This window comes from Melanostigma gelatinosum (genome assembly GCF_949748355.1).
Source record: "Melanostigma gelatinosum genome assembly, chromosome: 1".
NCBI classification, from domain to species: domain Eukaryota; kingdom Metazoa; phylum Chordata; class Actinopteri; order Perciformes; family Zoarcidae; genus Melanostigma; species Melanostigma gelatinosum.
In genome coordinates this window covers 15,816,794-15,841,030 of record NC_136634.1, presented here as the reverse complement: position 1 = coordinate 15,841,030, position 24,237 = coordinate 15,816,794, and the positions used below count along the sequence as shown (strand labels likewise).

At 39.2% G+C, this 24,237-nt stretch overlaps 1 protein-coding gene across 1 annotated transcript; it reads left to right on the top strand.

Moving 5' to 3' along the window:
- Positions 1 to 2,974: 2,974 nt before the first annotated feature.
- LOC306782181 (leucine-rich repeat-containing protein 4C-like) lies at positions 2,975 to 16,047 on the top strand (the record flags this gene model as incomplete). The annotated part of the gene is made up of 2 exons (XM_079275418.1): positions 2,975 to 3,022; positions 14,050 to 16,047. Exon 2 carries the CDS (start codon positions 14,101 to 14,103, stop codon positions 16,045 to 16,047), a length of 1,947 nt encoding a protein of 648 aa, XP_079131544.1. The 5' UTR covers positions 2,975 to 3,022; positions 14,050 to 14,100.
- Positions 16,048 to 24,237: the final 8,190 nt, after the last annotated feature.

Here is a 24,237-nt window from a genome sequence, read left to right as displayed (position 1 = left end):
TGGATGATGTAGTGTGACCTGTGGTTCAAAATATGCTGCTATCTGGAGCATAAGGCACTGACATTAATCTCGATTTGTTGGACTATACTTATCTTCCAGAGAGGGTCTTTATCGCCGTGAGTTTATGGGAGATAAAGAGTGAAGAAAAAATGGCTGAGCTGATCTTTGACGTGCTGCAGACCTTCTAAGATACAACCAGAAGTTTATTGGACTGACTGATGTTGAATGTGATGAGATGACAAATAATCCTTCTGGTGTCAAATATGAGGTGGTAATAAACATTTCACGTGTCCTGCACTCTGCACCCTGTAGTACAAAACACTGCATATGTACAGACATATATGTAAAAAGACTATAAAGAAATATACACAAATATATCTCAAATTTGTTCCATATCTTTCCAAAACCCAACCGCCATCGAAGCAGCAGCTGAGTCGGGCGGACCAGACTGTTGGTATGTTTAGGGTTTGAGTTTGGCTCTTCATTCTTACTGAGAAAGAACATACATCATACATTCTGAAACACTGACTTGAGACGAGCTTTGAAAAATGCAATAATGCAGTGTTTTGTCAAAGACGAGGAAAGCCAGGGGGTGTTTTATGTGTGTGTGTGTGTGTGCGCGCGCGCGCGCGTGCGTGTTTGTGTGTGTGTGTTTGTCTTTGTGGGAGGCACAATATTGATGTTGTTGATAACAACAATGATAATAATTACAACAGCAAAGCCAATATCCATCCTTGCTATCTGTGGGCATAATTTGTCATTCTTTGGGAATTTCCAGCCAGAAAGAATTGGAGCGTTCTTCCTCAACTTACTGTGCTGCACTTCATGGTGTTTTACAATATGCACCGGTTATGTCACTGAGGCCGTGGTTACACTTGTCTTTTTAATGTGTGATCAGAGGTGTCAGATGGGAAGTGAGCTGTGTCTGCATATGTGTGTGCTCACTTGACACTTCAATGTGACCTGTCTGATTGGATAGTGATAGGATATATATTTCATCTTAAAAAGAGCAGCTGGAAAACGGTTTCATTTGCTATAAATTCTTCGCAATAAAAGTCCCCCTTGTTGTGTTTTTAAATAAAAGATTTTATTTTGAAAAGAAAAAACAGGAAATGTTTGGTTTTCATCAGCAGTAACATAACACAACTCAGCTGTGCTGTGCTCCAGCCCCAGTTTTCCTCCTTTTTCTCCTTCACTCTCGCTCCGCCCTACTCTGCCTCTGATTGGCTTACCCTGATACTCTTACCCTAACCTGAACCCATCCAACAAATGCAAAGAGTACGAGCCAATCAGAGACTGAGTGGGGCGGGTCATGCCTTCGCCAAAGCAGGATTTTTATAATTCTAAAATTCTAAAATTCTAAAATCAAATCTTGGAGCGTACAGACTTGACAGACTCTGGCATGCTCAGATTGTAAAAGAAGCAGTGAAAAGACGCTCTAGATGGCCTTGCTGTTATGATATCTGTACCCCTTATGAACAATTTAGTTGTATGCATTACTGTTATTATATTTCCATGTACCATAGTTGTAAAATTCAGAGCAGTAAACTTGAGACTTGAGACTGGCAAGCCGTGTAAGTCTGGTGATATTCTTAATTTTCCTCAATGTTTACTAATTCATTAAAAAAAAAAAAATTGAATCTAAGAATGGATCCTCCTAAAAAGTACTGTCTGAGTAGGTGAAGCCTGATATTACTTTTTGTCCTGTGCTATAAACCTCCGTTGTCCAAAAGTACAAAAAAAACATGTCAGTGAGCCACACCATCTCTCTGAGAAACATGCTCTGTTGTTTCGATTAAACCGAGCTCCATACTTTATTTTGAATCCATCCCACATCCTGCTGCCGCTGCTAAATACTTACTAGAGCACCAAACCTGTGTTCGAAAATAGTCTCGATTAAGTGCATTATTTTCATTAACATCTGCAAAAACAACAGCAGTTTTAGAGCATTATTTAAAATTCAAATATAATAAATATAATTTAAAGATGTGCCTCCTCAACAGGAACAAATGTGGTTCAGGATTGCTGACATTAAAAGGCTGGGTGTGTTGAGTATTGAGAGACAGATTTTAGTCAGGCAGCCCTTGCGTAACCATATTCCTTGAATTTTCAATTATTGGGCCAAGAAACAAGACAACTCCTCCAGAACTGTATCCTTCCACTCCAAAAGGCAAATTCATAAGCAACTGTCCCTAATTAAAAGCATATTCTCTTCAATTGTTTTCTACTTTGTTTCGTCATCAGAAGCACATTAGACGTCTGAAGATGTTTTATTAGCTGCTGATCATCTGGATTAATGCAACTGTAATGGGAAAACGGTACTCACTGAGACAGTGAGACGGCAAACCCTTATCTTAAAACAAAGGTTAGGGTCATGATAGGCTCACACAATAATGTTCCAGTGGATGAAAGGCGCTCATAGTTCCTGCTCTGCACTAATGGATGGCGGACGAGATGGAGAGCTTATCTTCGTTTGCTTTTGTCCCCCATTATTTATTCAGCAGGGTCTGTCCTCTGTGTTCCTTTTTTTTCTGTGCAGGCTACATGTGTGTGTTTCTGAGGCATTATGGCTTTGACTGTCCCCGGGGAATGAGCTCTACCGATTTACTGTAGCGTACTGTAAAGCTCCTCTTGTTAGGTAGAGGTTCTCAAAGGCACTGAAATATCAGCATCAGCAGAGAGTGCTGAGGAAGCGGTTGAGAAGAAAACTAACAAGATGACTCAATGATTATTAAGAGACAGTAAAGAGAATTTTGAATTTGATGTACTTTAACCTAGGGGTTTAAAATGTGCATTTTTGATAGTTGAGTAACTACATCATAATCTCTCCAAAACAGTGCATTTTTCATGGCAGTATTCCATAGAGCCCGTGAAACTGAGTAGCCACATACTGTAAATTTGGTATCTGTTTTTAAAGTATTCTTACATTTTGCTTTTTGTATTTTCAGGGACAGCTTTACAGCGGGTTGGAAGTTAACAAAAGGATGACCAGAATGTCTTGGAACTGTGATTAAATTGGCAGGTAAGAACTGAATTAGACAAAGCCAGAAGCAATACCTGGATCGCCAGGACATCTTTTGTACTTGTTTGTTCTGTCAGATAATTATTTGATGAATCTTAACTGCAATTATAAGGTACCATCATGCATATACCTTTCATCCAATCTCATTCAGCCATTTTCAAAAGAGCTGCAGAGGGCGAAAGTAACTACTTTGGTATGGATATACCTGGCTTTTTATTCTCTCACCCTAAGAAACACTTTTGCAGCTCAAATAAATCACTCTTAGTTCCTAAGCAAAGTACACTTCTTAAGGTGTGGGAAAACTGCACAGTCCAAAGGTGTCTAATTCTCGGTGCATTGGAAACTATAAATCACCAGCGTGTTTCTCTGTCTTCTGCCCCATGTATGCTGGGATTAGTTTCTAGCCCCCTGTGATCATAAAGGATTTAGTGGGGAAAGTAAATGAATGAGCTGCACACTATTTCTATTCCCTCAGTTTATTTTAGCTGAACATTTTCCACGTTACATTATATACCTTTTAAATCATCGTATGTTTGATAAATGATAGTCAGGGATCCGCCAAAATACCAGCATATTCCTACAATGTGAGCTCTTGCCGCCAAAATATTTGAGTCTTTAACTGTCAGCTAGGAAGTTGAAGGATGTTGTTAATTGTGATTGGGCTTCACTTTAGAGGGGAACACACCTCTTCATCTTTCAGCAACATCTTGCAAGTCTGCACTATTGAACATGTTTGTTCAATCCATCTTTTTTAAATTAGGACATTATTACGGAATAATATCTTGTTATTATTCATCCAAGGCCAGAATACTGATTAAGTACTGTGTATAGTAACTTTTTTAAGGGACAGTAGAACTAGTAGAATCATGACTGTGTTGATCAATTAGTGAGGTAATAGCTTTGCAATTTTTATTCATAATTTTAAGCTTGTCAACCACATGTGGTGCAGCCCATTAACCTCCAGCTGTAGTTTTGGCAATGCTCAGTGCAATAGACAAAAACATAATTTAAAAACAAGACATTTACTGTTAATTGTGTTTCTGAAATATTAAATGGCAAATAAATATGAGCAATGTTACTGAAGGGTTTAAGTGTTTATAAATGATTGATTGAGAAACAAGGAGAGAGAGAGAGAGAGAGAGAGAGAGAGAGCGAGAGAGAGAGAGAGAGAGAGAGAGAGAGAGAGAGAGAGAGAGAGAGAGACTCGTGGGTCTTATATAGTAGGTTTTACCCAATCAAAGTACTGCACTGCATGAGAAATGACACATGTCTGCTTTAGCGCATGAGTAAGTCTGTGGATGCGATGGAGAGAAAGTATGATTTAAAGTTACCGAAGTGGAAAAACAAGACAAACGTTATGACTCTAAGCAGTGTCTCTGCTGGTACCTCTGCTCACACTGTAAGAATTCTATTTTCACGAAACATTTCACCTTTGTGTCAGGCCTTTTTTTTATTGTTGTTTTGTTCACAAAGAGGTGCTTTTGGACAGCACACAGAAATACGCCTCTAGTGTGAACAACCCTGCTGCAACTCATGCATGTTACTTCCACTACACGTCTATTCTGCTTTTGGTGTGAGCTACTGTCGCGGTGTGTGGGAGCTTTTACTTGCAACCACTGTTCCTCTGGCTGATGACGCTGTTTGTCTGTGTTGGCCATATGTTGTCATCATTTTTGCGTTTATTTCTGCCACAGTAAATCATTTTTTCAGGCACCGACTATCTGGCATCTTTCATAGTCTGTTAGTTGAGTCATGTTACTTTGGAAATTTAAGAATGATATGCAATTAATTGAATACAATTAATGAGGCTTAATTGCATTCATCTTATTTGAAATGACTCCCTTGAGTAGTGGCTTTTGTGATTCACTTGCTTCAAACCCCCTTTCATTTACTGTTTATTTTATTTTATTGTATTCATCCTTTAAAGCTGTCCCAGTGGGACGGAACATTGTGCTTCTTCATGGAAATATGTAAGATGTACTGTTCTTTGATTTAATATTGGGATCATTGAATTAAAATAACCCGATAGTTTTTTTAATGAAATATATACTTATTTACAACGTTTAAAGTCGTTAAGTAAATTCAGCGCCACTCTCCCTTTTCTCCCTCATTCATTCTGTGAATTTGCCTTTGAAATGTGGTTGTGAGCTTACCCAAAAGTGTGTGTGTGTGTGCGTGTGTGTGTGTGTGTGTGTGTGTGTGTGTGTGTGTGTGTGTGTGTGTGTGTGTGTGTGTGTGTGTGTGTGTGTGTGTGTGTGTGTGTGTGTGTGAATATCAATATTTGTGAACCAAACAAGGGTTGTATACAAATCCACAATCTTCCAGCATGACAAATTCCCTGTACGGAGTAAAACTTCCTAAACCCATATTAGGCACGCAATCTTTTAATTGGCAGTTTTAGTTACATACGCACACCCACAAAGACTCACACATGTATCTCAAAGCTAAATCTCTCTTAAATCATTAAACAATGATGAAATACTAATTTCCCCCCTCAAGCATCCATTTATAGAGATACATCAAGACAAAGGAGATCTGTTGGTTGCAAAGAATTATTTGTTGTAATGACGTGTTTCCAAACCACAAGAGGTCCCCCCACTCTCATTGTTACCATTATAACAATCGTTATTGTAACCACACTGTATTATAACTTTCTTACTGTCAATAAGCTAACATTCTCTTAGCAGCTGACCTTCAGTCCAACTTACAGGTCTACTGACACATCAATCAAGTAGACATTACAAGCACATGTCCTGAAACATATCCACGCTGAGCAGATGTTAACATCATATGTTCACAGAAGGAGAACAGAGGTGAAGTGCTCCAAAAGGAGTATAAGTGTACAATAATTAAACTTGAGTCACAATTAATTAAATCATACATATAATCTTAACAGGCCCTTAATGTTATTATATTTCCTGACACCATGGCCTCTGGTTTTGCTTCTAGTTTGTAGATATCATCAGTGTGCTCACGCGCTCCCTCTTATCTCACATGTCCTCTCAAGCCCTAAACTCAATCACAGGGAGACTGCGCTGCCTGGATGTCCGGGTTCGCAGCCTCAGAATGACCTCTGCTCGGCTCGGTCAGACTCAAAGTGATTCATGCTAACCCTGACCTTATCCGGACACCTGAGCGACAGCAGCATTACAGACAGACACCTTTATCCCACGTCCTTGAAGAGTATACAGCCATTTTCTGCCCACAGCCTCTCTGAAATGCTCACAGGGTGAAGAAGGATTTTATCAATACCTATTATCACCCATAAACCCCCACCACCAAAAGACTGCTCACTGTGAAACAAAAAGGCTCTCATGTACACGGCTTGTAAAGATTTTCACATGCTAAAAGCATACACCACAGGCGCACGTAGATACACACCTTCTGTTGAAAGGGTCTGTGCAGTTGGTATAATTCATTTTTTTCTTCAGGAATAACATTAAGCAAAATACTGTGCAGAAAAGACTAAATAGGCTTAAGATCGTTTTGATTGGAAACCATAGTAATCACCATGTCTGTTTATAATGACTCCAAATTACAGTAGACATTGGCTATACTGTATGGATACTTCTGTAGCTATAATGTATGTGTGTGCACATTTGCATTTCCGTATGTTAACTTTCGCATATCCATACGTATGTGTGTGTGTGTGTGTGTGTGTGTGTGTGTGTGTAAACCTGCTCATGCAGATGCACATGTGTTTGTGTCATTGCATGCTAAACCTGTTCTACACATGACATCATTGCACGTCTGTCCATCCTGGGAGAGGGATCCCTCCTCTATTGCTCTCCCACAGGTTTCTTCCTCTTTCCTCCCCGTTAAAGGGGTTTTTGGGGAGTTTTTCCTGTTCCGATGTGAGGGTCCCGGGACAAGAAGATGTCAAACGTCTACATATTGTAAAGCCCTCTGAGGCAAATTTGTAATTTGTGATTTTGGGCTATACAAAAATAAATTGAATTTAATTGAATTGAATTAAACAAGCTCCTGGTCAGGCACTTCTGTCCGAAGAGGCCAATTGAGATTGCTGCGGCTCATTTATCAGGAAAAAGTGTCACTCTGGGGGCCATCTTATGACTGAGGGGGAGGCCAATTGCTCTGTATAGAAGTGGCCCACACCTGAATAACAAGTGTGATGCCCTGCAGTAATGATACACCGTCCCCATCACGCTCTGGTGACACACCACTCTCGATAGCAGATACTGGAACATTGACTTACAAGTAAAGCATCATCACAACAATGGCCTCATTCAACAACAGAGAGACATGTGTCATTGAAAACAACACGATACTTTATGTTCGCATAAAGAAGCACCAGTGAAACTTGAATATAAACAGAAATTAACAATACTGGTGTATTCATAGATTCTACAATTTCCATTGAAAGAGAAGATATTTTATTGTGGCTCTATCGTGGTAAAAAAAGACATCAGACACAAGTTACTATTCCAAGGAGAATATTTTAATCTTAAAATGAGGATATTTAATTAATTGATGACAAACACAGAAATACAAATAAAGTTATATTAATATTCCTAGGGGAAGCTGTACTATGCTGTACTATTGTTTTGTTATTGAGTGATGATCAAATGGATCACTCCTACCATTTGTCTGCAAATGATTTATGGATTTGTGCTTTCAACCCTTGAGAACCAAATAAGTTAATTCAGGTTTTTAAATTAACACAGTCCGACAAACAGTTGGCTAAACACCGCAGTATGTAGGAAATGAGCTTATTGTCTGAGTACAGTGACAAGTAAGACTGCTTGGAGGCTTCCGGTTTCCATGTAGTTAAAACACACGCCATATAACTGCAACCTTCCCAGTTTAATTCTGACTGGAGACCATTAGGACCATTGGAGACTGTGAGGTGATAGTGTTAGCTTGCCACACATTTACAAAATGCTTACTTGTAGCGAAGTTGCAGTCGCTCATTTCTCTACTACTCCCACTAGCACTTTGTGCTGATGTTAAAGAGCCGGCAAGAAACCTTGTCTGCTTCTTCAATGGTCACACTTAACTGTGAATTGAGATTACAGGAAACAAAGCGCATAGAGTAGAGAGTCCCAGAGGTACATTAAAATATACACAATGGATTTATGTTATTGGAGGACCAAGGAGTTCATCAAGAAGCAGGAGAAAATTCCCACACATATGGGACTAGAGTTGTTGATAAGTGTGAGTATAATTGAAACTTCTAAATGGGGGGCTGCTTCATTTGTACAGTAACTCCCTAATATATTGTCATGCATGGATTGATGATTACATCAGTGTTTGTTAGATGCATCAAATTCATTTCACCATCTTGTTGTAGATGAGACAGACAAGCTGTGACTGGAAGCATGTCAGGCTGTGGGCAGGGGAGCAGCTGTCAGTTCATCTCACTTGGCTAGTTAGCTCCGATTCAAAGTACTTGGCTTGTCTGTTTCACTTGGCTGATTAAAACAAAAGACACTGAGAAAGAGCTACAGTATGACCATCTTCATTTTAAAAAAAAATCCTGAACACTTCATTTTGGTGTCTCAGAATCAGTGGATTGATCTGCATCTTGAACTGTGGAAAAGAAGGGTACAGTTGTACACAATTTATACACAACCACACATTATGAGATTTCAGAGTGTCCATATACATACACAATACATATTGTACTTGCATGGATAAAACTGTGCAATATACAATGTACGAAGTAGATTCACATGTAATGTATGTGTAGTGACTGATTCACACTATGATGGTTAAATTGTGTATTTAATCCGTGGTTCACATTCATTTAAATATATGTGTTATGAAGTATTTTAGACAAATAAATAAATTAATAAACAAAAGAGATGGCTATCATGAATACTGAACTAAATACAAGAGAAATACAAATTTATTTTAAGTGATGTATGTGATAATTGTGTATTTTTATCTTATTTTTTATTTATTTATTTTTTGTTTTTTGTTTTTCTCTGTGTATGCAATTTATTGACCCTTGGGTCACATTTTGTTTTTCATGCTTTTAAATATCTGCTCTGTTAAGCACTTTGTGATGTTATGTCTGTGAAAAGCGCTCTATGAATAAATTTCATTCATAATCGTGATGATACTTCCAATTAGAAAATAAGGTGGAAAAAATGTGCCATCTAGAAGACAAAACAATAATTTCATAAAAATATATTTAATTACAAATATAGAAAGTGGTTGATTTATACTGAGTGACACACTGTTTTCAGCTGTCAAAATATTAACACAACTGTTTCACTAGATACACAGCAGTCCCTGACAGTGGCTCAAGGGGAGGATGTTGTGTCGTGCTTTTACCCTAGTGAAATTCTAACACTGCTTAATAAGATACTCAGTAACAAAACACTGTATTTAAAATACGACTGCACACAAAAATATCCCCATATGATAACTAACTTCATCCAATCCATTCATTGCACTAGTCACAGTATGTTCTGCATATTTATGCTGCGAGGCTAGAGAGAAGGAAAAAGAGGACAAGGCTTAAATGCACGTGGAGGGTATTCCTCATACACTGGAATCCATAAAGGATTCTGGTTTATATTTGGAGCTGTTGCAAGATTGCTGGCATTATCAAGAAGTGACCTAATTTGATTAAAATCTCATTAATCTTTCTCTCTCTCTCACTATAGTATATACTGTATGCCAACCTTTCTCCGTCACACACATCTTTCACTCTACAGTCTATGTCATGCAGTGTTAAAGCCAAATCTTCCATCTGTCACTCCTCACTTAAAGTTCATAAACAGTGGGCTCTCAATCATCAGGTGAGTGGAGAAAGCCTCAGGCCGAGTCCCCTCACAATGTCCTTACCTTTCAAATGAAACCATGGATGTGTCTGTAAAGACTGAAGATGGGAAATGTTTGTTGACCACTGAAAGAGAGCAGCAGAAACATCTCTGTGCTTTTTGCCCGGGAGTGGGGTCACTAGGCCTATTTTAGGGGCCTTTAGCCCCAGAAGAGTTTTCCACAGCACGACTAAATAATTAATTGTCTTTTCTGGCTGATTGAAAAAATAAAAGAATGGTATGATGAAACATGGGATGTATGCATGCATAAAATACATAACAAATATAAATAGTGTAGAGGCACACATCACTAGCTGAATAGATTTCCACTACTTTTGAAATGATGGTATGCCATAGGGTCAGTGCCTTTAGATAATACCATGCAGTTCCCCCCTAATGCAGATAGTCTAATCATAGACATAAGACCAGCTGACTGTATACAGATACAAATTGTTAAAAGGTATGTTCTCAGTTACCTGGAGATTGGTATGGTTATATGGTTAAGTGTCAAGGTGTCTCCTTGTTTCTGTGAAAAAGGATTAGATGTATTTATTTTCTAAAATAGACACATTGATATCATTTGTTAGGGCCCGAGCACCGACAAACTGTAGGAATTATTATTATTTTTCTCTCCAATAAATAGCCTTTTTGGGGGCTTTATCATATCCGAAAAATCATCAAAGTTGACATGTCTATCAGGACCGGTGATTTTTATATCTTATGGGTCCCATGCTCGAATATGAGAAAATTGCGTGCTAGCGCCCCCTAAAATGTTGCCCCATCATCCCATATCTCCGATTAACTTGAAATTGTACACACACATGCAACAGAATGAGATCTACAAAAAAGCCTCTTGGACCCTTAAGCTCTGCCTTCCAAAACTTTCCAACATTTAGAATTTTGTGAAAAACATATTTTTGTTAAATTCCTCCTGCATGCTGGGTCTTATTGCTACTACATTTGCTGTGGATCAGTATCATAAAATGTTGTCAAAAGCTTTTTGATATCTCATTTTGTTTAGAAGATATGGACCAACAAACTTAATAGGGCGTGGCTTTGTTTTTTAATACTGATAACTTCAAAACCATTTAACCTGTACTCACAAAATGTGTTGCATATGAGCACATCGCATACTGTTATGCAGCCTAACATTTTCATTCCATTCAACCACTAAGGAGCTAAGTAGTTAAGCCATTTTGGGCTTTTTTGTCAATTTTCATTGTTTTCAGGCGTTTAACGAATTCCTCCCACAGAATTCATGCGATCAACTTCAAATTTGGTCAGAATGATCTCAAGACATTAATGATGAAAAGTTGCTAAAATGGTCTACTGCCATTGAGCGGCCTTGATTTTATGTTGCGCCCATTTCATGCCGTTCGCCATGAAAGAGGAAGTTGTTGTAACTCCAAGGTACTTTATTCAATCTGCCCCAAACTTCTTATGCATGATGCTGGTCCAGGCATCAGCACATTTCCATTTTCACAAAGTCATAGCGCCACCTACTGGCAAAAGGAAATTACAAGTTTTATACTTGATGTATAAAGACATTGATGATGCTTCATCATGAATATTGTGAGTTGTCATTAAACGCTGTTGCTGTGGCAATGCGTCATTCACCATGAAAAAGGATGCTTATTTGTCTGTGACTTAGGATGCTCAACAAGCTTTGGAACTTTGCACAGTTGTCATAGGTGATGGAAATAAATATTCATTTTGGCTTGACCATTTCAAATTGTCTTGATAGCGCCCCCTACAAATATTCAACAACGCAGCCCCAGCGCTACATTTGACCTACATGTATTAAATTTGGGAGGAACATGTATCACATAAAGACTCTAAATGCTCTAAAATTAACAGGAAGTCAGCCATTTCGATTTTTTGTCTTAATTTTCCCTTGATTTCTCGTCGCTATATTTTAACGAACTCCTCCTAGGGTCAAATACACTTCAAATTGACTCGGTACAATCTAAGTATAGATGCATACAGAGATTATTTGTATAGTTGGATTCAGTGTGAATTGTTTCCGTTTCATGAACCAGAAATGAATTCAGAAATGTTGCAGATCTTGCTCTTCAATTGTCAATTGCTAATCTGGGTCATGCTTTTGTGTTCTCTACAAGACAAAGAGACAGTTGGCTGTTCATAATCTGTTCGGACAAACATTTGAAAATATATTCTTTTCTTAATCTCCTTTTCCTTATCTCTTTTAACCTAATTCCTTCACTGTGCTACATAAATCCAATTTTGCTGCTTTCATTGTCGGTGTGAGGATGCATTGTTTTGCTTTCTAAATCAACTTCATCTATTCTGCTGCCATAATTTGGATTGCTGATTTATTGTTTCTCATTTTGAGGTTTGATCTCTTGAAAAGGAGGATGAGCAAATCGTGGGATGAGATACAGGGATTCATTTTCTGAGGAATAGTTATTCACAAATCCAAACTGTGTATCGAGTTTTGTAGTTGGTCATAATAATGATGGAATATTACCTTGAAAAAGCATTATACTTGTCAGAATAATAAGCGAGTGTTTTCACTTTTATTATAATTCACTTCTGAGAGGGTCAGTAGAGGATGGAAGCAACAAAGCACTGTACGCTGGATTGTACCATAGTCAATTGTTTAGTGCAATGCTTTCATTCCTAACAAATAAAAAATGCGATGAAGACATGTGATTATCAGTCTGGTGTCTGATCCCCGTCACATTTGCCTGGACCCCTCCATGGAAACACATTCTTTCTCCACCCTCAGGCTTTTGCTACTTGAAATTCAAATTTTGTAATTGAAGAATAAATGGAGTCAGTAATCAAGCAATTAATCAGTAGTTACAGTAATAGCCTGCTCATTCTTAAGTGAAGAGCCGTCTGTTGCAGATTAGGCTGAGTTGAACATACTGTATAGAAGCAGAGGCATACTGGGATCCCACAACAGCTCATGTATTTGCTTTGTTTAATTATGTTCAGAAATCAGCTGTCATGCTAATGCTGTTACACACTCTGTGTGTGCCTGTGTCTTCATTTGCAGAACTTTAAAGATCAACAGTGAAAACGTATTCTGTTCTATTTAGAGCAGCAATTATCCTTTTTAAAATGTCATACATCTTTTTTGAATTTTATAATTTTGTTATTGTGTTCTAAACCCAGTTTTGTGACAGTTAACATTGTATCACCGTCATTCTATGTACATACATATTATGTTGTCATATCACTTTAAAAACTCACATTTTGAATTCCAGGTTTTGCTTTACAGTGGAAAGTATTATGTTTAGCTTTACTTCCACCCATTGCAGTGTTTCCTTGCTGTATGCTTGTCATTTATATCGTATGTATAGCATCTTTTTTAAAGAACATGAGCAACTTTGAAGAATACTGGTAATAGCAAGTACAAAACAGGAAGATAGAATACCCTGAATCAATTAAATAAACACCATTATTAAGTCACACTCCATACTTACCATCATCTCTCTTGCACACAGTACATCTTAATCAAAGGATACATTGTTCGTATTTCCACAGTTTCCTCTGGTGTAATACATAAAGAGTTACACAAACAAATTCTCCAGTACTATTTTGACTTTCTTGTTTGACATTCCAGTCACATACATGCCTTTGAGGAACCGAGAGTTGTAATCAGACATTCCCAGATTTCTCGACTCGAAGGACTGGTGGGTGGCAAGCTTCCTTATTATTTATGTATCTCGAGTCTCAAATATAACTCATACAACACAGCAGTCATAGCTGGTTTTCTTCCCTTCCCGTCCTCCTCCCACAGAGATGCAGCACAGAAGTCAGCACATTCATTGTGATTTCATTTCATGTGACTGAGATTGAGAGTGCATGGAGGACAGTGTACCCAGAAACATAGATGGATATAAGGCACTCTATCACAGTTGCAAGTGTGTGTGTGTGTGCGCGCATGTGATTATTTGTGGCTGCAACAGATACACAAACTTTCAAATTTGACTTTTTGGGATTTCAAATTTGACTTTTTGGGTTTTCAAATTTGACTTTTTGGGATTTCAAATTTGACTTTTTGGGATTTCAAATTTGACTTTTTGGGATTTCAAATTTGACTTTTTGGGATTTCAAATTTGACTTTTTGGGATTTCAAATTTGACTTTTTGGGATTTCAAATTTGCTATGTTGAGTATTTCAGTGCTAATGATTGGAAGTGACATATGAGAACCTAACAATGGTCAATTATCTAATGTGTCTCTTCTGTCTCTCATTTCATTCCAGCGAGCCCAAATCCTCATTCCAAAGAGTGCAAAACCAGTCAATGAATTATGAATGTTAAACAAGATGACCTCCTCTCAGCAGCAGCAGATGATGCGAGGTCCTAGGTGGAACCGGGCCTTGTCCGACCCTTTTTTTGTGCTGCTTCTGGCCCTCCAGCTGCTGGTGGTTGCAGGGCTGGTACGTGCTCAGACATGCCCCTCTGCCTGCTCCTGTAGTAACCAGTTCAGCAAAGTCATCTGCACCCGGCGAGGCCTGCGGGATGTCCCTGACGGCATCTCTACCAACACCCGCTACCTGAATCTGCAAGAAAATCTAATTCAGGTCATAAAGGTGGACAGCTTCAAGCACCTAAGACATCTGGAGATCCTGCAGCTGAGCAAAAACCACATACGCAAAATTGAGCTGGGGGCCTTCAATGGACTGGCCAGCCTCAATACCTTGGAGCTTTTCGATAACCGCCTCACCACTATTCCAAACGGGGCATTTGAGTACCTGTCCAAACTAAAGGAGCTTTGGCTGAGAAATAACCCCATAGAGAGCATTCCCTCTTATGCTTTCAACAGAGTGCCCTCATTACGCCGGTTGGACCTTGGGGAGCTCAAACGGCTCTCCTACATATCTGAGGGGGCCTTTGAAGGGCTGAATAATCTGCGCTACCTAAATCTGGGAATGTGCAATCTGAAGGAAATTCCCAATCTTATTCCCCTCGTGAAGCTGGATGAACTGGAGATGTCGGGGAACCAGCTAGCTGTTATCCGACCTGGCTCTTTTAAGGGGCTGATCCATTTGCAGAAGCTATGGATGATGCATGCCCAGATCCAGATCATTGAGAGGAACTCTTTTGATGATCTGCAGTCTCTAGTGGAGCTCAATCTAGCCCACAACAACCTTACCCTTTTGCCCCATGATCTCTTCACTCCTTTACATCACCTGGAAAGGGTGCACTTGCACCACAACCCGTGGAATTGTAACTGTGATATCCTCTGGCTTAGCTGGTGGCTAAAGGAGATGGTACCAGCTAACACCAGCTGCTGTGCCCGCTGCAGCTCCCCAACGCACCATAAAGGACGATATATTGGCGAGCTGGACCAGAACTACTTTCACTGTTATGCTCCTGTTATTGTGGAGCCTCCTGCAGACCTAAATGTGACAGAAGGAAGTGCTGCAGAGTTGAAATGCAGAGCCAGCTCCTTGACCTCGGTAAGCTGGATTACACCCAACGGTTCCGTCATGACACACGGTGCTTACAAGATCAGAATCTCTGTGCTGAATGATGGCACTCTGAACTTCACCAATGTTACCATGCAGGACACAGGCACATACACATGTATGGTCAGTAATTCTGCAGGAAACACAACAGCATCTGCCACGATCAATGTGTCCTCTACAGAGAACAGCAGCTTCAGCTACTTCACCACAGTGACGGTGGAAACCATAGAATCGCCACATAATGAAGCCTTCACCACTGCTGTGCAACAGAAGGTGGGTCCTACACCTTCTGCTGGTGCATGGGAGTTTGTTTCACCCACCTCTACAACTACCACAACAGTCCGGACTCCGCTCTACACTCGCGCCACGGAGAAGACTTACACAATCCCCGTCACAGAGCTGGGTGGAGAGGGCTCACTGAACGGCTTGGATGAGGTCATGAAGACAACTAAGATCATCATTGGCTGCTTTGTTGCAATCACACTCATGGCAGCAGTCATGCTGATCATCTTCTACAAGATGCGCAAACAGCACCACCAGCAGAACCACCATGCACCTACACGCACCATTGAGATCATCAATGTGGACGAGGACTGTGTGACAGGAGGCCCGGGCATGGAAGGCCACCTGACCCTGCCTCCTCTTGAGCATGAGCACCTCAACCACTACAACGCCTATAAGACTGCATACAACCATGCCTCCACTATCAACTCCATACACAGTTCAGCGCACGAACCTTTGTTAATCCGGGCCAGCTCAAAAGACAATGTACAAGAGACCCAAATCTAATTTTATCCTGTGCTGGTGAAATCAAATTTTTTTTAAATGAGACATCAAACTGATGGAATTACATGAAGACATTACTGACAGGACAAAACAGACAATTGGTTGTGTGAACTATGGCTCAGACATGGAGAAACAGACGTGTGTGTCTGGCAAATCAGTGGCTGGTGATGTTTATTCAATGACTTTGGGAATTGGGGTATGTCTACTGTTTCAAAAAGTGTCTTTACAAAACAGAAGTTATTTATTTAAGAAAAAACTTGTGGTTGAATCAAGAAAAAACTGTATTCTGCAATTATTTTTTCCAACACTTAATTCATGTTTTCCTCTCATTTCACGGGATTGGTTTACTTATGCTTTCAAACCAAGTTTGAAGACATCTGTTGAGGAAAAACTCCTGAAGCAAATTATTGTTTGTTCTGGATAAACTGCAGTCTTTGGATCAGAGCTATTTCCCCCCATGTATCAGACAAATCTAGAGCGCATTAGTGATCTTCTTCAGCTATGGGTAAAGTGATGAAATCTTCATGACCATATCTAACTGAGATTAATTGGACACTTCATTCATGTTCATTATCTCACAGTGAGTGAAAGAACTGTCAATGATGGAATTTGATCATAATTCACTGTTTTTATTATATATGTCACATACACATTCGGCACTCTTTGCTTTGCAATCGAAAGACTGAGGAGCTTAAATGAGGGAAACATGTCCTGTGTTCTGCTGTTGTAAAAGTAGAGGCTCAGTATTAGAAGTGCATTTTAGCTAAATTAAATTATATTGATTAACTGTGACAGAATTCTACATTTGTTTTTGTGTTCCTAATGTATATGCAAAATGTTATCCCTAATCTCCACTTGTTTTGACTCAAGTTACCAGCTTCTCTGGGATGTCTTCTAATTATTATAGAGAACATTCCATTAATTGCATTAAGACCAATTTAGATTTTGAGGGTCATGATACAGGAGCAGCATTATTGGGTACTTTAGAATCTGCATAATTGTGAATGAAAATGTAGGAGAGTCTTGTGAAGAATGTAGATGATCTTAAATTATGGCAAAAGTCCACTGCCTCCAAATGTTTCCAATGTATCATGACCTCACTTTTACCTTATAGGGCTTTGTAGTGTGGCATATGAAGGTGATTGCTTTGAAGCCACCTTTTTCATGCTGGGGCCCCTTACCTCATCTGCAATATTGCAGGACTGAGTGCTGTCAGAAGCAGATGAGCGGAAGAAAGAGCTTAAACCCTTTATACAGCTGTCTCAGCACATTGCCTGTCATCTGAGTGCCACACTTCCACATGGGCAGTGCCTGGCAACTCCCAATTCACACCCTGCCCCTGCCAACCACAGGACTTGGCCCTGAGCGCTGGGGATTATGCTGCGAGAGGCTTTAGGGGTGAATGTGTGGGATCGGGCATCAACCAGATGTTTGGGTTGCACCTGCTTCTCTCCTTCTCCCTTTGAAACAACACAATTTCCATTTGAATTGATGTGCTCATGAGCTTTGGATGAACACAGCTCTGCAGGCAGCCATACCCTGGAAACCATTTCAAAGTCCCCGCTGTATAAAGCAGCAGGCATCATAAATGCGGTGGTTAGGCAGATATTTGTCAGATCCAACACTTAGACAGATGCCCCCAAGTTAATTTATATCAAAGTTAGGCCACTGTCTTGCTTTATTCCGTTTAGTGGTTCCATTATATCAAGGTGTTACAGTAAGGAAATGTATAAAGGAGAATGGCTCATTAAAAGCTACTGTCACAGATAGTGCCATGCACGGTCTTTGGAGTCACAATGCACTCCCCTAACCTTGAAGCCCACAATTCACGATAGTTTCTAACACTCCTCCTCTATAGACTTGAAAGGTGTATCTATGAAAAGTATATGACTTGCCATTTTTTCAGATACTGTGATCAGCTTGGATTAATGGTTGGATTTCACCCCTGTTACATAATCCAAATCTCTGCAGTCCATCTGTGTGCTCCTGTTTTTCTAAACAGTCACATTTCACCATTTGGTTAAAACACTTTCAAGCTTACGAGCTGTGCGTATATGTATATGCATGTTACATCACCCACATGCCCTTACACTGATCAAATTCACTCTAAACTACATTAGGTAGCCTCTGAACTTCCTTAAACAAAGCAGAGTAGCTCAATATAAGTTTGCCAGGAGTTCACTACCCACATTCCAGAATATAGACAAACAAAATGACGTAAAAATAAACCTTTTACAGCCACCTTTAAAAGGCCAATAGATGGGGTGTGTGCTTTATTCTCAAAAAAGACAGATTTGTGACCTAAAAGACAAATAGGCTGCTTCCCATAACCTATTGTGTCAGCATTTGTCCAAAAGGGAAAAGAAAAGAGATACTGTAGGAGTCCAAGTAACTCATGACTAGGTTATGAATAGAGAATCAAATTGTACAACAAGATATTAATCCCCTGAGGCTAATATTACCTGGGCTCCATTTTTTGAAATGTAATGAAATAATTAATCTACATCTGATGATCAAGATAATTCTGGAGTTGTTAAGTAAATTGATTTATCCACTTTGAATTCACTGTCCCCAGATCATTTTAGTCCAGACAGAATGAGATAATTGATTGATATCATGCTTTTTTTGTCACCCCCTTACACAATTTATCCCATAATTGCACTTCTGTGGAGTTTGGCACATTTGTAAACCATAGAATGACATGGGTGTGTGCCATCTGTCTGTGTTTAAGCTCCTAGTGGTGGGATGATCGCAGTTCTACTCAGTTTACGTAAGAGAGTGTAACAATTCTCCCTTTTGCCTTTTGTTGGAGGTAAATCGTCTGAAAATTGAAATGGTAAATTTGTTGCATTTTAGTCAAGCTGTCTCATGTATGTAAGATATCTAAATATTTTTGGTCAATATTCATTTTTTTCCACATTCTTTTTTTCTGAGAGGGAATGCTGTTCTAGTGGTAGATTTATATAAAAATACATTTTCAGAATAAAACATAAAAAAATAAATACATTTTGATTTTACATGTGCCAACAACCTGTTCTAAAATTGAAAAAGAAACATGCTGTAAAAGAATAAGAGATTGATTTTCATATAAGCATTCTTTCAAGACATTTAAAAGATATGGAGATTGATTATAGAGACCAGAGTTTGTAGTTACACAAAATATGGTGAAATAAACTTGTTGTTTTTCTGTATTGTCTGATTCTTGCTTTCATCCTGTGCCATAAGAGATACAAAAGCCATATTATAGTTGTTGAAAGAAGTGATGAAAAAGTCATGTATGTCGTAAAAAGACATACTATCTTATGTCATACTTAATATCAAAATATGTAGAAAAAAAGAACTAAAGACCTGTTTATTGTCCTGGTGTTACGACTTGTGGAACCACAGGAGAAACATAACTGAAATGCACGACCCCGACAACAGGATATAATGTTTGTAAAACAGTCTTTACTCATCAGCAGAGGTTCGGTACACGGGAAGGCAGTGATAAGTAATACAAATTAAAACAAAGTATTGAACAAGTGATAAAATAAGAAAAAACATAACTTTGGAAACAGGATGAGACACGACACCTATAACTTGCTCTAAGTAGCTTGTAAAAAATACTAATTTAAAACTATTTATGCCAAGATTAAAATCACAGCAAATATCTAAACAAAATAAAAGCTTTTTTTTCCTAATCATTTGAACCATTGTGTGTTTTTGTGCAAATAGCCAGCATAGACAATAGTAAGAGGATAACATTTGGAATTTCTGATGGTATACACTGACATCAGGTGGGTTGGAATTATATTCCGGGACGGTGGCGAAAAAAGTTTGTCTGCAGGCTTGTAAGGGTAGAAATCCATTGGGGTTTCCCCTCCCAGGATTGAATCCTGCCACCAACGTCAGACTGTTTTGAACAGCAGGAACCAGAAGGAATGTGCACCATTCACTGCTAACAGATATTACTGTGTTTTAAGGAATGTAGAGTTCTCCAAACACAAAATGGAGGTTTGACGATGACATTGGTATTGTCTGAGATGATGGTTAATGTCTGAGCATTTTTGTTAACTCAAGCATGCAGTCTTGTCTTTGAGGAAACATTGCATTATATTGTATAATGCCAACTGGTCTGCTCTTTCAAGCGTATGACAAGTTATTCTAGTCTATTTAAAACACAGCCCAGGGCCTCTTCAACTTCTCACTAACACACCATTAAACTCCTCATTTTCTTATTTATTCTGCTCCCGAGGCTCAGATGAATTAATGGTGGCTTAATTCCAGCACAGTGTTCGGTATGCTAGTGTTTTACTTATGTGTATAATATTTAACTTTATCAAGAAAACTGTGAAGAAAAGGTATGACAATAAGTGAAAAGGTTGAGGAGTAATTCGATATTTAGTTAGTTATACTACTGCCTCTGTTCACATCATTGTCAGACGTGTACATTCAACACTGTGATTTACACAAACATCAAACAGTTAACATATGTCAATGGGATGTGACCTTAAAATAAATAAAACAATTCTCATAGTACGATATTATTTTCAGAGGGAAACATGTATAAAACCCTGTAATTTGCTATCTGTAGTTTAGTATGCTGTAGATGAAAACACAAGTTTAAAGCAGGTCATGCAGTGTTTTACTAAAGCACTTGGGGTGAATATATTCAGGGATCTCATTTAAAAATATTCAAAAATCACTACCAAAAGCTGCCTCACTGCTTTCCCAGTTGTATTCAAACTATTGCCAGTCAGAGTTCGTCTTTTTTAGACCCAAAAGGCAAAAGTAGTCTCCATTAGCGATGGCAGACTATCGATGCTGTCTTGCAAGTGCTGACAGGAAAGGCAAAAAAATATATTTTTGCAAATATGTTGCACAGATCCTGAGCAGCTGTTTTTTCCTGACAACCTTCACCATACGGTCAGACATCCAGCCTAAGGACTTGAGTTTGTCCAACATATTCAAAAACGATGAAATCAACTTTAAAGTCACCAAGCAGCAGGTACAGATACATATGAAAGTTTAGCCCCAAAAATATAATTGGAGTGAAAATCACTTTTAATAGCAAATAAGGCAGCGTGTGTAAACCAAAAGCACAAATCTCACAGGAGACCAGAATGTTTTACAAGTTTTCTGGTAAGTTTTTTACACTGAGGCAAGCTCTAGATTTCTAAACATATATGCCAAAACCTAGAAAAAGAGGCATTTTCATATGTTTTATTCATTTGATGATGTGCGCTTATTCACAGCCTCTGCTGTCTTGGGACTTCAAGCAGCCATATGCCTTGTGATGACAGTTCCTCTTTTGAGGTCAGTAACTGCCCTTTTCCTTGAAGTACTGCATCATGGCAGACAAGCTCAAATTGAAAAGTGTGTTCTCTATTATCGGGGAGAAATAACTGAAGTAACATGTACTGCGAAGGTTATACGTTGTATCCTGAACCAGTATATGAGGCTAAGATAATATGAACATATCATGTGGAAAAAGAGTCTGATCTTTACAAATTCAGCTGAGGAGTTTTTGCAGATCAGATGTTACGTATTACCTATGGACTGATGACATCACAGTCACTTAATGACAACAAAGTTCTCCCACGCACTGTATAAATGGTCACCACTTAAGGAGAGGGAGAGCCCCATACTCCTGGATTCTCAGGCCTACATCATCAGATAAGGTATGAGAGGGATGCAATCTGGAGTGGATCCTGGCGGCTGGATGCCGGCAGCAAGCTCTACTTCGTGGCAGTAAAGGATCCAACACTGCAGTGAGACTCGGACAAGAGGGGTGGAATCACATCAAAAACGAGGGCACAAGGCTTGTTTGTGAGCTGGTTATTCCAATCTGTCCCACTTGACTCTTCAAGTCACTTAAAGACAGTGGATGTTATGGCCATTTATACAGCTTGTACAGTTGTAGGGTTAGGGTTAGGGTAGTACATACAGGACACATTTCAGTCATTAATGCACCACAGGGGTGAGTGAGCAAGTCTGCAGAGCCAGTTAGCACCTGAAGCCTGTGTGAAATAAAACGTGTGTAATTTGTTTTTGTATTTTTGTATACACAGTACAAGTCTCATGAGGGAGCAGCCATAATTGTACTTGGGAGCAAATGAAACTGCAAAAGATAATTTTCAGTGAAAAAAAAAGCAATGCCTGCATTTGAGATGTTTTTCAAAACCATTTCAAATCATGAAGTAAAAAGAGTGATTCAGATATGAAACACTGTTGTAGATCTAAAAGCAATCTTTCACTAACAGTGGTATGACATTAGGGAAAACTGTATTCAAATTAGAGTGTATATATATGACACTGCAGTCATCGGATCAAAATTATTGAGAATTTGCGTCAAATTAAAATTAATTCATAAGAACACTAAGACGTGTGACAGTGTCACTGGCAGTGTGACAGCATAGCCGGCAAAGCTGAGGTCCTCACAACAACTTTTTAGTAGCTTAAGACATTATGACCAGGGCAGGCAATGGATACGTCTGACGGCAGCTTCTGTCCTCCAACCAAGACACGTCTCTTGGAGGATAACAGAGTATAGCAGAGTCACAGTGCACCGTCATACTCCTGCTCTCCAGGAGTGCTGCAGTATCTAAATAAACCCCGCTCTCCATCATAGAACTCCCCCTCCTTATAAGGAGAGTTACTTCCTGGGGGTGTGTTCACCATGTTTGAACTTACCAGCAATGCAGTAAAAGCAACCACACAGCTGCATACTGTAAATGTGGACGACCAGCCATATAAACATGGACCCACTGGCTGTCTTTGTCCTCATATACCCACAAATACACAAACCACCGTGGTAATGACCGGGCTTTGTTCTGTGTGGGCGATCACTGGAGGCAGCGCCGGCTGCTGCAGTGCTCTGTCTCTGTGTTCCCGTGGAAACTGTGATAGTAGGATGCACTGACTGACCCTGTTTGGAATGCCAAGAGTTAGTCATGCACGAAACTCATTGCTCAATCGGCACCTCTTGCAACTTTTAACTCCATCTACCTGGTTTAGATTTGTTGATTTAATCAAATCAACGTTTAATTCATTGCACCTTTCAAGGGAAAATTACTGGAATGTAAAAACGTACAGGTGGGCCAATGAATGAGATCGAAAAAAATATGTATTTCAATTAAAATAATGAAGGAAACCAATCAAAAGATAATGAAGGCAATAAAAATGGGAATATAATTAGTAAAGGAAATACAGTCCTTGGAGTTGGTCTGATAGATATTTTACAGTAAATTCGAAACTAAAAATAATATTAACTGTAATAAAAACTGGGGGCTAGTATAAAGTAAATAGACCGCTAAATCCGCTGTGATCTGCTTTGGGAACCAGTGGAGTCAGACTATAAGTCAGTAAAGCAACAGGTGTGCTTTGTGCTCCTCTGATCTTAGGTCAATAGTAAATCGTGCAGATGCTTTTTGGATAAATTGCAGTTATCTTACAGTAAAGTAAGTCTGTCGGTGACGAAGGCATGTAGTCATTCAGAGTCTGCTTGGAGGGGCTAATGGTATACTCTGGCAACATTCCTAAAATTGTGATGATGATGTTAACTCTTATGTGCACATCAAGACTCATCAGACTCAGAATTGGCCGCATGCTTTACATCCAAATGTTGTAGACGGATATTTCTTTCTGGATTGCAGCTACAGAAACGATTAGTGTCTTTCCGTCTTCCATCTTCTGTGACATTCACAAGTTGATGTGATCAATGCAGTAAACCACTTAGGGTTGACATCTTTGGGTGGTATGGAAATGCACAGCTGCATGTCATCTGTATGGCAGTGAAAATCAATGGCCTGGTCACAGCGAGGGAGCTATAATACACCCCTGTCACTAATCAGGTGATTATAAGTTTGCTGGTGGTATCTTTGTTCTGTCACATAGATCTCGGGGTAACTATGTTGTGAATGATGTTAGTATGTAGTATAGCAGTATGAAGTAAAAAGAAAAAGTATGCGAACACAGATTAACTTACACTACCATCAATTTGCACAAAAACATCGATGGCTTGGCATGGATGCACTGCTTGTGAGACAGAACTATTGGGCATCCTACTCTCTCACCCATACAGATCGGTGTGCTCTCTCACCCTCATGGATCATTCAATTATTGCACTGATTAGGCATCACATAAATGAATTGGATTCCCAGACAGTTTACAGAGTATTGGCTAGAGTGATTAAGCATCTGCTTGTCCATTACA